The 17,254-nt window shown below is 41.9% G+C and overlaps 1 protein-coding gene across 5 annotated transcripts in view; it reads right to left on the bottom strand.

Moving 5' to 3' along the window:
- Positions 1 to 17,254, bottom strand: part of LOC115113263 (Golgi-specific brefeldin A-resistance guanine nucleotide exchange factor 1-like) — a 128,518-nt gene that overhangs the window by 50,270 nt on the left and 60,994 nt on the right. For all 5 annotated transcript variants that reach the window (XM_029640734.2, XM_029640736.2, XM_029640735.2 and 2 more), the window contains exon 4: positions 2,475 to 2,606. In XM_029640734.2, coding sequence (XP_029496594.2) covers positions 2,475 to 2,606 — 132 coding nt within the window. The remainder of the gene's footprint in view (positions 1 to 2,474; positions 2,607 to 17,254) is intronic.

The following is a 17,254-nucleotide window of genomic DNA, read 5'->3' as shown; positions in this document are numbered from 1 at the left end:
AAAACTATGCCAAAGTGAATCGATCCCTAATCAATGTAAGCTGACGTTGAGAAATCTATTGTGAGATTCTAATTAGCATTAGGCTTACCATACATCTAATGGGAAACATTTGAGAAGTTATTAACAATGGACAAATAATAATTAATAATAGTAATTATCAAAAACGAGTGAATGACCATTAAATCTGAACATTTTTGACACTGCAACCAGCAGATGGCAGTGTTCAACAGGATCAGGCCCTTTGCCTGTCTCTTAGTATCAGTCTTTCACCACCAACAGAAGTCATTTTAAACCTCTTACTCCACTTGTACAACGGTGTGGCATGTGGACAATTGAGCAAAAATGACTTTATTTGAGACATTTCCTTTGGCTTGGGTTTTGAAAACAATTACTGCATTTTCCAAAGGTTTCATAGATTGAGTAGGTCTACTACGTGTGCAGTACTAATGTAGGCTACATGTCATATCGTTAGCTAATACAGACAGCCAGCTCTCATAAATGTCTGAACAGAGGGATACTAAAGTTGACTTTTCACTGGAGAAGGGCCTAATCAGAACTGCTGGAGCAGGCTGATTAGTATAAAAGCCCTTTGACACTGTAAGATGGTTCATTCAATCTCACATGACTCTATGAACATGAGACAGACCGTCTCTAGTTCACCTGGTTATTAAGATAAGAGGCTTCTCTCTGACTCTGCAATCAATTCTAAATAACTAGGTACTGGCATTTCCTCTAAATGACCATGTCATAAGTACCAGAATACTACTAAGGCAGTACTTAGGAACTATTTGGATTTAAATGGTAACTAAGCCCTGTAAATTTGGCACTACTTACCGGCTAATCAACAAGACATCAGGGCCAACTCTATAGTAGTACATATTCTAGTAGTGAAGTGAATAAGTTATTCAAGTGAATACGTGAATCTAGTGAATAACGATGTTAATGTCGAAACAGATTACATTTAGAAATCAATTTCAGTACTTTTCGGGAAGGTCTAGAATGAATCAGTTCTAAAACCAAAGCTCTAGAATTTATTTTACAATTGAAATCATAATACTTCATAGATGCAGAATCTCCGTTGAAACTCTCAATCATTATTTAGCATTTTATTAGAAAGTTTAAGTATTTAACTACACTACATTTATTGTCCAGTAATATGCTGTTGAAAAATGCATGTATTTATGTACGATCAGAGTCCAATACAACCAGTGCTTCCTCAGTTCCTCAATACGTCTAACGACTGTGATCCGACGAGCCGCTTGCTGTGTGAGCAGACAGATGGTGTAGGGGAAAATGATGCCGCTGACTTCAGTGTGTTAACAAGCTGGGAAAGACCTCACAGCATTTGAGGAACACGGGTTGAATTCAAACGGAGGGTAATATCTGAGCGTGTCATATCCTTCTCTTCATTCTGCACTGGAGGGCCATTGTCTTGAGGGCTGCAGGGTCATGTTGCCATGGTTTCCCACCCATTTTAACTCCACTGATGAGGTGTGTGTGTGTGTGTGGGGGGGGGGGGGGGGGGTTATAGGATTAGGAAGCAGGCGTTGGGTTTGGAGTGACAGACAGGGGCTCTGGGAGTGATTTGTGAGAGGCTGATCTGTGATGGTGTGTGCTTGTGGTTTGTGAGAGAGTGGTGTGTGTGTGTGTGTGTGTGTGTGTGTGTGTGTGTGTGTGTGTGTGTGTGTGTGTGTGTGTGTGTGTGTGAGGACGTGCATCTAGACTCAGTTTGCCAGGTATTCCAAGGGCTTGTGGGATCAGACTCGAAAAAGACAACTACGGTACACCTCAGGACACATGCCAAAAGCGATGGTCGTAGAGCTGAAATCAAATTACAAATAGCCTACCCTTCCAACATATGTTGTATTCACTGAATATTTGGCCAATATAACAGCTGAATGATAAAATTACAGCCCAATAAAAACATGTTCAGGACAGGGATGTGATAAATGGTGTTATTCAATGTTACAATGGAGCTTATTTTATTTCAGCGAGGCGTCGCAGCTGTTTTGACGGTCGGAGATGTAACATTTATTCAACCCCTGCCATTTAGAATAACATCTGGAGATACATGCTTTCTTCACACTTTTGACAACTGGCAGACGCCTGCCATATTTCCATGATGATGCTAGCAAGGACGGGCTGTGCCATTTCTGTAGTAAACAACGTCCATTTAAGCATCGATAAATCAGAACTCGGCATTCTTGGCATGCCTGGAGCCAGAGGGAGTCCATGATGACTGTGTTCTCACAGATTGACAATATAAACAAGTCACCCCTCCAAATGGAAAGCTGTCTTTAACAACAACGTAGTGGTCCCACACAGAAATCTCTGTCAATGCTACATTACTTACAATATCAAGGCTAAATAACTGACAGACCACCTTACAGTGTTCTCTGTATATAACATAAATGCTTAGACAACAGCCCTGACCGGTCTGTCTGTGTGTGTATGAGGACAGCTGTGTTGCTCACCTATGAGGCCGTAGGAAAGGAACTTGTTGACAGAGGTGAGGGCCAGGCCTGTGATTGGTCCGGTGGTGTCTTCAGATCGTACCACCTCCAGGAAGGGCCGCAGGAATATGTTGGGCTCCACATCTGACAGCTCTGCGGAGACAGAGAGGAGAGGTCAGTCAACACAGCAACACTGAATACAAACAGCTTTAAATGTATTGATAGGTTTGTGTTTTGGTGGATCAATTTAAGTGATCATTTAAAAAACTATATACACAGTGGTTCTTCCTTTAAAAGTTGTGTCATACTGCAGCACACCTTGTGGGCTGCCGCAAAATTCTATGGCACGTTATTTAAGTGTCAGCTATAGTTGCCATTAATGCTAGTTTGACCACCAGAGGGCATCTTTGAAAAGCAGTTGACAGTTTTTAATAGGCTGTACTCGAGAATTTAAAACCTTTTTTTGTAAGAACACAGTATATGGGATTGATTTTAAGAAATGTAGCTTAATTAATTTGATTAATATTATAGTGATTCTATTCCAAAAAAATTCAGGGTTTCGCTGTACAACGTGACCGGTCAGGAGTAGGCCACTAAGAGCAAAATAATCCTAACATTTCCACACTCTAATTATAGGCTAAACAGCACCAAAACGGAGAGAAAAATCTCATTGATTTGTCAAGACCAGTCCCCATGCTCATCTCAGAGCAGAGCGAAATGGTGCTGAAATAGTTGACCACACGAGGGTAGGCTATTGCTTCAAATCCTATTATAACAATTGGATGACTTTGGGTGTTCCAGTAGGCAACAATTTGTTGCCTTCCTTAGCCTACTTTATTCTGAAAAATGAATTTGTAACTCTGCTAAGCCTACAAGCAAAAATGAACTGGTGAAGGCCATCAAGATGTTTTGGCTTGAGAAACTGACCATGCAACAATGCAACAAATATATTGATCATCTCAGCAAGGTTTTATCCATGATCATGGAGCTGGGGGGGAAAGTGCAACTACAACGTAGCTGAGATGTACAGTAGTTGAAATAAACATCTGCATTTTCAATGTCTAGCGTTATTTTATTAACGAAAGTATAAAGACGTTGATGAACAGATACTGTGTAAAACTTAAAAGTACTTAACTAGTTGGATATAGGGGGCGCTCTTTTAATTTTTGGATGAAAAACGTTCTCGTTTTAAACAAGATATTTTGTCACGAAAAGATGCGACTATGCATATAATTGACAGCTTTGGAAAGAAAACACTGACGTTTCCAAAACTGCAAAGATATAGTCTGTGAGTGCCACAGAACTGATGTTTTTTGAAACCGCCTCATGCCAATGACTCCTTATATGGCTGTGAAGGAGCTAGGAGTCAGCTTACGTTTTCCCCAAGGTGTCTACAGCATTGTGACGTCTTTTTAGGTATTTCCATTGGAGAATGGCTGTAAGAGACCATATAGGGCGAGTGTGTCGCATGGTGTCTCCCGGAGAAAACCTTGCGTAAAATACTGAGGTAGCCATTTTTCCAATCGTTTCTTATGAGAAACCAACTGCCTCGACGGATATATTATCGAATACATATGTTAAAAACACCTTGATGATGGATCCTAAACAACGTTTGCCGTGTTTGACGATATTATGGAGTTAATTTTGAAAAAAGTTCGGCGTTATAGTTTAAGTATTTTTCGGTCGATTTCTCAGCCAAGCAGGATGAACAAAAGGGACGTTTTTCGCCTACAAAAATATTATTTTTGGAAAAAAGGAACATTTGCTATCTAACTGGGAGTCTCCTGAGTGAAAGCATCTGAAGTTCTTCAAAGGTAAATGATTTAATTTGGCTGCTTTTCTTATTTTTGTGAAAATGTTGCCTGCTGCCAGCAGAGCTAGCATAGCATTATGCCATGATAAACTTACACAAATGCTTGTCTAGCGTTGGCTGTAACGCATATTTTGAAAATCTGAGATGACAGTGTTGTTGACAAAAGGCTAAGCTTGTGTTTGAATATATTTATTTCATTTAATTTGCGATTGTCATGAATAGGAAAAGTTGCGTTATGGTAATGCGCTTGAGGCTATGATTACGCTCCCGGATACGGGATTGCTCGTCGCTAGAGGTTAAGCATCAAATACACTGCAAGTTGGGGGGATTCACACCTACAGTAGCCGGGCTATTAAACTTGGATAACAGATCGGCTCTCTGAACTCATTAAGAGGCTGCTTCTATATCTTCAATATGCTTTAAAACGCCACGATGTCACAAATAATTGAATACACAAAACATGAGCAGATTAACTTGGTCAAAACAGTCAAAACATTTATTAAAGACTATCAGAAAGAATGTTGGTACTTATTTTGATCCAACGCCATTAATGAGTGAATAATCCAAAAATAAGCATAGCAGCATGTGAATTCTGCAAACAAGCCAACCTAACTAAGAAATACATTGGTTGCCATGGTGAATATTCCAACAATAATTGGTAGGACACAAAAGGAAACATTAAAGAGTTTACCGGAATCTTGAAATGAACATACTGGCAGATCAATAAAATGTCCTTGTACAATAGTAGATCTAATTCAATTTAGAGGATTCTAAATTAATATCTAAGGGGCTTTTATACAATTACAATGCAGGGTTATTAATACATTTCTATATTTGTATGGGTTCATGCAATTTTTTGTTGGGAAAAACCTGGTTTTAGAGTACTTAAGCATCAAATACATTGCAAGTTTGCCCATTTTGGCCTTTAGGTTACACTTTACAATAGGACAAATTTATTATTCAATTCAATTTTAAAAAGCTGTTTTAGAATGTATATGTTTATTAAGAAGTCTTGCTTGTCTCAGAGCAGAGCGAAACGGTGCTGAAATAGTTGACCACACGCAGGTAGGCTATTGCTTCAAATCCTACATTAACAATTGGATGTCTTTGGGTGTTCCAGAAAGCAACAATCTTTGCCTTCATTAGCCTACTTTATTCCAATATATCTGTCATTCAATTATATTTATTCCCATAGTAATTTGTTATGGAGCAATCCAGATGTGGTTAGAAAACAATGCATTTGGTGGACTCGATAAGCCTACAAGCAAAGATGAACTGGTGAAGGCCATCAAGACGTTTTGGCTTGAGAAATTGACGATACAACAATGCAACAAATACATTGATCATCTCAGCAAGGTTATACCTGTGGTCGTGGAGCTGGGGGGGGGTGCAACTAAAATGTAGTTGAAATAAACATTTAATACAATGCAAGTTGGGGGGGGTGGGGGGGTTAATCACACTTAGAGTAGCCGGACATTTAAAATTACAATTTTGTAAATGAATCAGAAAAAAGTTCCAGAGCTCACAGGTGACTCTCCGCCAATACCACCTGGCTCTAGACCAATGCATCAGCTGATTCATTTTAAAATCATGGCTAAAAGGTTTCAGTTAGGAAAATATGGCGCTGTACAACTGGACCAGCCGAGAGTACTGTAGGCCTAAGCTACTAAGTGACTGCAACTGCAAAATAATCCTAACATGCCCAAATAAAAAAATTGCTTGATTCATCAAGACCAGTCCCCATGCTATGTCATTCATTATTATTAATAATAAAATCGCTGAATAACAGATCGGCGCTCAGAACTAATTAAGAGGCAGCTTCTATCTAAAATATAATCACTCATTCAGAAGGTTAAACCCATAGGTTTAAGGTCTGCAGTAGGATAAAATGAACGGAAAATTGAGTGTCAATTCATAAACCATGTCAAAAATCTCTTCCCAACTATTTTGCAATCTATATGGCACAGCTGTCCATTTCTTAGTCCTTAAATAAAACTTGAATATTTTTTTTAATTATCACAATTTATTTGAACCAATTTGGGTCTTTAATGCAGGGCCAACAGACAAGTAATTTTCTTTCCTCCCCCTTTTTCTAACTGAAATTGCAACCAACTTTCTATGGCTTGTTTAAAAAATAACTATATTTTGGAGATGACTTTGTTTCAAATACCCGAAAGTGAGAGATTGTAATCTGAATAAAGGGGGAAAAGCCATTCTTGAACATGGCGTGAGACACTCTTACAAATTTGTAAATAAAGACAGTTTGTTATTTAGTATTGTTTATTTATGTTTTTAGAGGGAGAGAACACCGTGCCTATTTTTCAAAAATCATCAGTCCACATGTCTAGTGAAATTCCCCAATTGTAAACTCAGCAAAAAAAAAATCCTCTAACTGCCAACTGCGTTTATTTTCAGCAAACTTAACATGTGTAAATATTTGTATGAACTAGAGGTCGACCGATTAATCGGAATGGCCGATTAATTAGGCCCGATTTTAAGTTTCCATAAAAATCGGTAATCGCCATATTTGGACACCCATTGTGGCCGATTACATTGCACTCCACGAGGAGACTCCGTGGCAGGCCGACTACCTGTTACGCGAGGGCATTCGCAAAAAAAAGCACTGTCGTTGCACCAATGTGTAACTAACCATAACCATCAATGCCTTTCTTTAAAATCATTACACAAGTATATATTTTTAAACCTGCATATTTAGTAAATATTGCCTGCTAACATGAATTTATTTTAACTAGGGAAGCAGTCAGGGTATATGCAGCAGTTTGGGCCACCTGGCTCGTTGCGAAATGTGTGAAGACCATTTCTTCCTAACAAAGACCATAATTAATTTGCCAGAATTGTACATAATTATAACATTAAAGGTTGTGCAATGTAACAGCAATATTTAGACATAGGGATGCCACCCGTTAGCTAAAATACGGAACGGTTCCGTATTTCACTGAAATATATATATTTTTTAATATTTATGATAGTTAACGGATTTGACCATATTAATGACCTAAGGCTCGTATTTCTGTGTGTTATTATGTTCTAATTAAGTATATGATTTGATATTTGATAGAGCAGTCTGACTGACTAGTGGTAGGCAGCAGCAGGCTCGTAATCATTCATTCAAACAGCACTTTGGTGAATTTGCCAGCAGCTCTTCGCTGTGCTTCAAGCATTGAGCTGTTAATGACCTCAAGCCTATCAACTCCCGAGATTGGGCTGGTGTAACCGATGTGAAATTGCTAGCTAGTTAGCGGGGTGCACGCTAATAGTGTTTCAAATCGGTGACGTCACTCGCTCTGAGACCTTGAAGTAGTTGTTCCACTTGCTCGGTAAGGGCTTTTGTGGAGCTATGGGTAACGATGCTTCGAGGGTGGCTGTTGTCGATCAAAAGTAACAGTCAGTATCTGGTGTGGCCACCAGCTGCATTAAGTACTGCAGTGCATCTCCTCCTCAAGGACTGCACCAGATTTGCCAGTTCTTGCTGTGAGATGCTACCCACTCTTCCACCAAGGCACCTGCAAGTTCCCAGACATTTCTGAGGGGAATGGCCCTGGCCTCCGATCCAACTGGTACCAGAGGTGCTCAATGGGATTGAGATACGGGCTCTTCGCTGTCCATGGCAGAACACTGACATTCCTGTCTTGCAGGAAATTACACACAGAACGAGCAGTGTGGCTGGTGGCATTGTCATGCTGGAGGGTCATGTCAGGATGAGCCTGCAGGAAGAGTACCACATGAGAGAGGAGGATGTCTTCCCTGTAACGCACAGCGTTGAGACTGCCTGCAATGACAACAAGCTCAGTCCGATGATGCTGTGACACACCGCCCCAGACCATGACAGACCCTCCACCTCTAAATCGATCCCGCTCCAGAGTACAGGCCTCGGTGTAAAGCTCATTCCTTCAATGATACACGCAAATCCGACCATCACCCCTGGTGAGACAAAACCGCGACTCGTCAGCGAAAAGCACTTTTTGCCAGTCTGTCTAACTCTCTCTCCTCTGCTCTCATCCTTCTAGACCTATCGGCTGCCTTCGATACTGTGAACCATCAGATCCTCCTCTCCACCCTCTCCGAGTTGGGCATCTCCGGCGCGGCCCACGCTTGGATTGCGTCCTACCTGACAGGTCGCTCCTACCAGGTGGCGTGGCGAGAATCTGTCTCCTCACCACGCGCTCTCACCACTGGCGTCCCCCAGGGCTCTGTTCTAGGCCCTCTCCTATTCTCGCTATACACCAAGTCACTTGGCTCTGTCATAACCTCACATGGTCTCTCCTATCATTGCTATGCAGACGACACACAATTAATCTTCTCCTTTCCCCCTTCTGATGACCAGGTGGCGAATCGCATCTCTGCATGTCTGGCAGACATATCAGTGTGGATGACGGATCACCACCTCAAGCTGAACCTCGGCAAGACGGAGCTGCTCTTCCTCCCGGGGAAGGACTGCCCGTTCCATGATCTCGCCATCACGGTTGACAACTCCATTGTGTCCTCCTCCCAGAGCGCTAAGAACCTTGGCGTGATCCTGGACAACACCCTGTCGTTCTCAACTAACATCAAGGCGGTGGCCCGTTCTTGTAGGTTCATGCTCTACAACATCCGCAGAGTACGACCCTGCCTCACACAGGAAGCAGCGCAGGTCCTAATCCAGGCACTTGTCATCTCCCGTCTGGATTACTGCAACTCGCTGTTGGCTGGGCTCCCTGCCTGTGCCATTAAACCCCTACAACTCATCCAGAACGCCGCAGCCCGTCTGGTGTTCAACCTTCCCAAGTTCTGTCACGTCACCCCGCTCCTCCGCTCTCTCCACTGGCTTCCAGTTGAAGCTCGCATCCGCTACAAGACCATGGTGCTTGCCTACGGAGCTGTGAGTGGAACGGCACCTCAGTACCTCCAGGCTCTGATCAGGCCCTACACCCAAACAAGGGCACTGCGTTCATCCATCTCTGGCCTGCTCGCCTCCCTACCACTGAGGAAGTACAGTTCCCGCGCAGCCCAGTCAAAACTGTTCGCTGCTCTGGCCCCCCAATGGTGGAACAAACTCCCTCACGACGCCAGGACAGCGGAGTCAATCACCACCTTCCGGAGACACCTGAAACCCCACCTCTTTCAGGAATACCTAGGATAGGATAAAGTAATCCTTCTCACCCCCTCCCCCCTTAAAAGATTTAGATGCACTATTGTAAAGTGGCTGTTCCACTGGATGTCTTAAGGTGAACGCACCAATTTGTAAGTCGCTCTGGATAAGAGCGTCTGCTAAATGACTTAAATGTAAATGTCTGGTCCAGCGACGGTGGGTTTGTAGGCGACATTGTTGCCGGTGCCTTCTGGTGAGGACCTGCCTTACAACAGGCCTACAAGCCCTCAGTCCAGCCTCTCTCAGCCTCTTGCGGACAGTCTGAGCACTGATGGAGGGATTGTGCGTTCCTGGTGTAACTCGAGCAGTTGTTGTTGCCATCCTGTACCTGTCCCGCAGGTGTGATGTTCGGATGTACCGATCCTGTGCAGGTGTTGTTACACATGGCCTGCCTCTGCGAGGACGATCAGCTGTCCGTCCTGTCTCCCTGTAGCGCCATCTTAGGCGTCTCACAGTACAGACATTGAAATGTATTGCCCTGGCCACATCTGCAGTCCTCACGCCTCCTTGCAGCATGCCTAAGACAAGTTCACGCAGATGAGCAGGGACCCAGGCATCTTTCTTTTGGTGTTTTTCAGAGTCAGTAGAAAGGCCTCTTTAGTGTCCATAGTTCTCTTTGACCTTAATTGCCTACAGTCTGTAAGCTGTTAGTGTCTTAACGACCGCTCCACAGGTGCATGTTCTTTAATTGTTTATGGTTCATTGAACAAGCATGGGAAACAGTGTTTAAAGCCTTCACAATGAAGTAGAGGTCGACCGATTATGATTTTTCCATGCCGATACCGATACTGATTATTGGAGGACCAAAAAAGCCGATACCGATTAATCAGACGATTTCTTTATTTGTAATAATGACAATTACAACAATACTGAATGAACACTTATTTTAACTTAATATAAAACATCAATAAAATCAATTTAGCCTCAAATAAATAATGAAACATGTTCAATTTGGTTTAAATAATGCAAAAACAAAGTAATATGTGCCATTTAAGAAAGCTAAAGTTTAAGTTCATTGCTCAGAACATGAGAACATCTGGTGGTTCCTTTTAACATGAGATTTCAATATTCCAAGGTAAGAGGTTTTAGGTTCTAGTTAATATAGTATTTATAGGACTATTTCTCTCTATACCATTTGTATTTCATATACCTTTGACTATTGGACGATCTTATAGGCACCATAGTATTGCCAGTGTAACAGTATAGCTTCCGTCCCCCTCCTCGCCCCTACCTGGGCTCGAACCAGGAACACATCGACAACAGCCACACTCGAAGCATCGTTACCCATCGCTCCACAAATGCCGCGGCCCTTGCAGCGCAAGGGGAATAACTCCTCCAAATCTAAAAGAGTATTAGCGCACACCCAGCTAACTAGCTAGCCATTTCACATTGTTTACACCAGCCATTAGGCTGATAGGCTTGAAGTCAAACAGCGCTGTGCTTGCGAAGAGCTGCTGGCAAAACGCACTAAATTGCTGTTTGAATTAATGATTACGGGCCTGCTGCTGCTCAGTCAGACTGCTCTATCAAATCAGACTTAATTATAACAATAACACACAGAAATACGAGCCTTTGGTCATTAATATGATCGAATCCGGAAGCTATCATTTCGAAAACAAAACGTTTTTTTATCTCAGTGAAATACGGAACCGTTCGGTATTTTATCTAACGGGTGGCATCCCTAAGTCTAAATATTCTTGTTACATTGCACAACCTTCAATGTATGTCATAATTACATAAAATTCTGGCAAATTAATTCACAATGAGCCAGGCAGCCCAAACTGTTGCATATACCCTGACCCTGACAGTCATTGAAAATAAGAATGTGTTCTTAACTGATTTGCCTAGTTAAATAAAAAGGTATAAAAAAAATTGTAGTAATAACTAAATAACAATGGGAAATCGGCGCCCAAAAATACCGATTTCCAATTGTTATGAAAACTTGAAATCGGCCCTAATTAATCGGCTATTCCGATTAATTGGTCGACCTCTACAATGAAGATCTGTGAAGTTATTTGAATTTTTTCCAAATTATCTTTGAAAGACAGGGTCCTGAAAAAAGTGCTAAAAAAGTACAAAACAAATACACAAAAAAAGATTGGAGGGCACTGTTCTTGGGGACTTTCAATGCTGCGGAAATGTTTTGGTGTGTTCTGTGCTTCGACAATCCTGTCTCGGAGCTCCTCCAACAATTTTTTCAACCTCATGGCTTGGTTTTTGTCCTGACAACTGTGTGACAGGTCTGTGCCTTTCCTAATCATGTCCAATCAATTTATTTTACCACAGGTGGACTCCAATGAAGTTGTAGAAACATCTCAAGGATGATCAATGGAAACAGGATGCATCTGAACTCAATTTCGAGTCTCATCGCAAAGGGTCTGAATACTTATGTAAATAAGGTATGTATTTTTTTTATTTGCTAAAATTTCTACAAACCTGTTTTCCCTTAGTCATTATGGAGTATCGTGTGTATAGATTGAGGGGAACAAATAATTATACATTTTAGAATAAGGCTAATGTAACATAACGTGAAAAAAGTGAAGGTCTGAATACTTTCCTAATGCACTGTATACAAATAAGAAAATGACTTGATTAGAAATCACATGGCCTCTACTCTGAAAAAGGAGCAATATTATTTTCCAATATCTTAATGCTCTCAGATCTCCCCTCCTGGCAGTGGGATTTTCAAATCCCAACCAAGTGTGGGAAGTCTCAGTAGGGCCTTAGCCCTCAGTTCTGCTGTTGTGCACAAACATGCAGAACAGAGTGGTCAACAGCAGTGTGCGGACTTTTCTCTGCCTTTAATATGCTTTGCTCTCTATAAAAGGTCTGTGTAAACAGCTATGGCGCCCCAGGGCAGATCAATGGGGAATTAGCTGCTGTGGAGGTTGTAACCTTTTCCCGCAGCTACAGCACGGTAAGAGATGGGAACAACATGGAGCAAAATGTGTGTGTGTCAGAGAGAAAGACAGAGGGTGAGACACAGAGAGAGAGAGAGAGGCATTCAAGAACCGCCTCTTATTCACCTTGGCAGAGCAAGGTATCTTATTACAACTCAATTTCCAAAAGCTCTTTTTAAAGGCAGCTGTGTAGGATGTGGGATTTAGCATTAATGAAATTGACTGGAGAGTGACTGGGCTTGGTGTGGGGGTGGGGGTTGCTGGTGGTGCAGCAGGGTCACAGTGACTGGAAGAAATCCCATAATGCCTGACAAGAGTGCTTGTATGTTTACATATTCCAAAACAATGACAAAAGATGTGTACAATTGACAGAGTGAAAAACAATGAACAAGCTTATTCTAAAGCACCCACAAGAGGCAGATTGTGGTGTGTCAATTAAAGATTCAAGTCAGGTTACATCATTGAGCCAACCAAACACAGCTGCAGAACATGAACCAAATCTTCCTCTTAATCAATTCACAGAAATCCAGTTCGCCTTGCATCTCTCGCGATTGGGAAACCACCTCGGGCCAATCCACAGAGGCTTGGGTAACAGCTCCCTCTGAGGGTAACTAAGAGAGAGAGAGATGGGGGTCTAGAGGGGCTGCAAAATACAAAGCAGGTAAAACAACAACGGCAAATTAGTGGAGTCACGAACACTGTTAGGAGTGTTGTGTAGAAATACTGCTTGCCAGTATCCATAGCAATATCACATGGATTAGGCTTCCTCTGGAGCAGCTACTCTAAACGCGAAAAAACAACTTGTGACATCAAAGGCTGAGAAGAGCCTCAACCAAATTTCCAACAGTGCACATGTGACCGCCACGCATTAGCTTGTGATATCCAATACCCCCGCGGCTTGTTTGGAAATCAAATATGTAATCATTTTGAAATATCCACAATCCTTCATCGGACGCCAGGTTGCTCTTAGACTTTCTTCTAAAAGTAAATCTCCTCCCGCTTGCTTTTTCTTTTTCTTCATTTTTTGGGGGAGCTGATGTTTTCTTTGTATTCTCCCTCAATGCTCCTTTGATGGGGTAGGTCCATTTGGTGTAAGTCTTGCCACAACGCTGCAGTATCGGACTGAAGAACGGTCTCAAAGAACCATAGGGGTCACCTGAACTCCGCTGAAAAGTAATTTCCTCCATCAGATATCAAGGCAGAAATAACAAAAACAAACTTAAAAGGGGTTGTGTTCCTATCAATCATTCCATCAGCTCTTAGAAACTTTTAAAGGAGGGGGCTTAGTATCCATTACTTTACAGTTGGGAGAGGAGCAAGGGACGGGAGAGGAAGTTGCTCAACTGAATCTGTCAATAGAGGCTGATAAAGACTTCATCAAAAGCGATCACCCCGTAAGTGCCACGGCTGTGTCTCAAAGACCCTCAGATTGGAGAACTCAATTGTGTTGTATTGATCCGACTGGCCCTCGGTAAGCAGGGGCTAGGCCATCGGACAGTCTGGCTGGCCTGCCCAATCTTCTTAAATAAAGGCTAAATATGGCTCTGTAGTTCAGCTCAATCTCCAGGGCTTGTAGAGTGAAATAAATAAAGATGGCCGCAGCACCACCACGGTGAGACGATCACACCATAACCAGGTTGACCTCTGGCTGACATTGTGCTATATAAAAAGAGGATGAAAGTCACTCACCATCCATGTAAATTGCCTCCCAACTGTCCGTCTGTGTGTGTGTTAGAATAATTTTCTGAGGCTGTTAAGAGGACATTTGGCCATCTTGGAACCATAGCCCATTGTTCTGTTTGGTGTGAGCAGCCATGTGTGGCCTACCTCTGCAAATGACCAAAGCAGAGGCAGGGAGAGCCTGATCCTTTGCCCCCAGGAAAGCACCTCAGTCCGTGCCATCTAATGTATGTACATTGGCAGTGGAGCAGAAAGGGCTTAAAACATGGAATACTAGGAGGGACAAGGAGTTGAGCTCCTACTAGGCACCAGTGGAAGAGATTCACAAGACCCTCAAAATGTCCTGATATCAACATTCATATCAGTTTTTTTTACTTTAATGTAGCATTGTTCTTGTTTGTTGCAGATGTATGGTGAATCTGAAGTCAAGTAGAAAAACTATCAGCAGAGATCAGTACGAGATCAAGGCAGAACATTATTTCTGAGAAGGCTGCTTCAAAAGTGAACAGCAAAAAACACGCACAGGTACACAGTACAATATCTAGGTTTTTTTCCGTACTCAACACACTTTCAGACTCAACATGTACATTCTTAGCACATTGGCATTAAGCCTTAGGGTGCCTTCCAGCACCTTCCCAGTTAGGAGGCTAATAGAGGCTAGCTGAGAATCCTTAATTAGCCCAAACAATTGAGTAGGTTGCTGCAGCAGACAGGTTGGGAGATAAGATTTTGTTTAAGAGAAACCTTAGCAACTGAAGTTATACTTTAAGTTCCTTATTCTTGAGCATTTCGGTTTGTAAAATTATACAATAAAAGCTTGAACTGTTTACTCGGCCCTCTGTACCCTGAGACCCGTCCTAGCTCTAGTCCATGGCAGTGGCCACTCCCCAGGCTCTGCTACAAATGGTGAAGAAAGCAGGTACCAGCACGACCTGCTGGCCAGGAGGACCATGAGCTAGGTCGTTCGGTCTCGGTACATTGTTCCCTAGAGGCAGAGGATGGTTAATTTAAAGTAATGCCAAGAAGAAAAGCTAAAAGTAGGCAAGCAAGGGGATCAAGCTCAAGAGGACCTCTTCACACTGCTCTACAAGACTCTGATGGGAGACAAGCATTTCACCCCGCTTCCGGAACAGAATATTCATAGCCCCTCTGCACCAGCTACCCAGGGCTGTTTACATCCCTGGGCACCAATCTCTCACAGCTGGAGGGGTAGTTTGGCTTGTGTGAGTTGTGTGTCAGCCCTAGGCATCACTGGGTGGATTGTAGGGCCGGGCGGTATACTGTATTTTACTATATATTGGTATTGATACAAGGACCGGTTTGAGTTTCTTTACCTTCTATAATGGTATTTCAATGTTTGGTTTGTTAAATGTGATACTCAACTTCTGTGCCTATGTCAGTTTTTATAGTTTACTTAAATTGCTACTTGAGTCTCTCTCCCGTTTCTTTTTGCTGCTAACCACACCAAGCCCTGCCCCCTGTCACTCAAGAAGAGAGCAGTTGCTTGACCATGGAGTCACAAGTACTTTGACGTTCACTCTGCATGTTCAGATGAATGCTGCTTTTCACAAGCATTCTATAATTACACTATTAGTTTGTGTATCTTACTTCTTTTTTTGTATGTATTTTTATTGAATATTAAACAGTCAAAGGGGATTTATTTCTAAGGTTTCATCGGCTGTTCAGGTGGCTGGTCTCAGAAGATCCCGCAGGTGAAGAAGCCAGGTGTGTAGGTCCTGGGCTGGCGTGGTTACACAGTGGTGAGACCAGTTGGACGTACTGTCAAATTCTCTAAAACAACGTTGGAGGCGGCTTATGGCAGAGAACATTAAATTATCTGTCAACAGCTCTGGTTGCCATTCCTGCAATCAGCATGCCAATTGCACGCTCCCACAAAATTTCAAGACATAAAACTACACATTTTAGAGTGGCCTTTTATTGTGCCCAGCACAAGGTGAACCTGTATAAAGTTCATGCTGTTAAATCAGCTTCTTGATATGTCACACCTGTCAGGTGGATGGATTATCTTGGCAAAGGAGAAATGCACACTAACAGGGATGTACCCAAAACTTAGTTCCAAAAATGTGAAAGAAATAAGCCTATGGACAATTTCTGGGTTCTTTGATTTCAGCTCATGAAACTGGGGACCAACACTTTACTTGTTGCGTTTATATTTTTGTTGACTATATTTAGGCCACATTTTTTTTCACAGCAAGAGAGGAGTTATCATATTTATACAATAAACCCTTTTTCCATAATGCTATTGAGCCAATTAAGCAATATCGTAGTAACTTGTAATGACATTAATGATGTTTTTTCTCAAAATAAGAATTATTGCAAGCTATGACATTACGTAATGAAGGAATTTGAATATGTCACAAGAGAAAATATAATTCACCCCTATTAAACTCACCAGATCATTTTCAATCAATGGATGTCGATTTAACTCATTTGATTGAATAAAGCACAAGGGGGTATGGTATATGGCGAATATACCATGGCTAAGGACTGATCTTAAATATATTTTTATACATACAAACTTTTGTCAGTAATGTGGCATCAGCAAAGGACAAGAACCGAATGTAGCTAGTCGAAGCTAGCTAGTCAATCAAGCGACTCTAGCCCAGACTTTAGAGTTACTTTCCAGCTTCCGGTTTCATTTCCAAAATAAGTCTAGAGCTTGTTTTAGAACTGTAATCAATAACGACGTTATACCAACAGAAGGCGTAGTATAGGCTTGGGCCTTCAGTAAATTACTTGTGAAATAATGCTAATGACACAGAAGAGCCTTATCTAGAATACACGCCTAAGCTGTAAAATAGAAAGTAAATATGATATAGGCTAGGCAGCCTATTCCGCTATCTAAATATGAAATGCTGTTGTGTGTTACTTAAAGTCCATATAATATATTGTTATAGCTGTGTGGGGCTACTGTGGTGATCATGTAACATAATGAATCACACTTTTTCCAGTATTTGGGAGCACGGACTGTCGGCCTTATATTAGACATTTTGACTGTTTTATTAGTGAATTCCACTCTGTAGGTAGCCTTGTTATAACCATTTGTGAAGCACAACCCCACCACGCAGAGGCTATATCCATATCAATACACGAGACAAAACAAAATATTGATTAAGTCTTGGCTATAACCTGTCCTGAGTGAAATAGCCAAGGGGTCCCAAATGGCCAAGACTATATGTTCTTATTGACAGATCTGTTTTCCCTATCAGCCACTGCACGTGTTTCTTCAACTATTTTG

Source organism: Oncorhynchus nerka, linkage group LG28, assembly GCF_034236695.1.
Source record: "Oncorhynchus nerka isolate Pitt River linkage group LG28, Oner_Uvic_2.0, whole genome shotgun sequence".
NCBI lineage: Eukaryota > Metazoa > Chordata > Actinopteri > Salmoniformes > Salmonidae > Oncorhynchus > Oncorhynchus nerka.
Note: the sequence above shows the minus strand (reverse complement) of the source record. Positions and strands in the feature narration are given on the sequence as shown.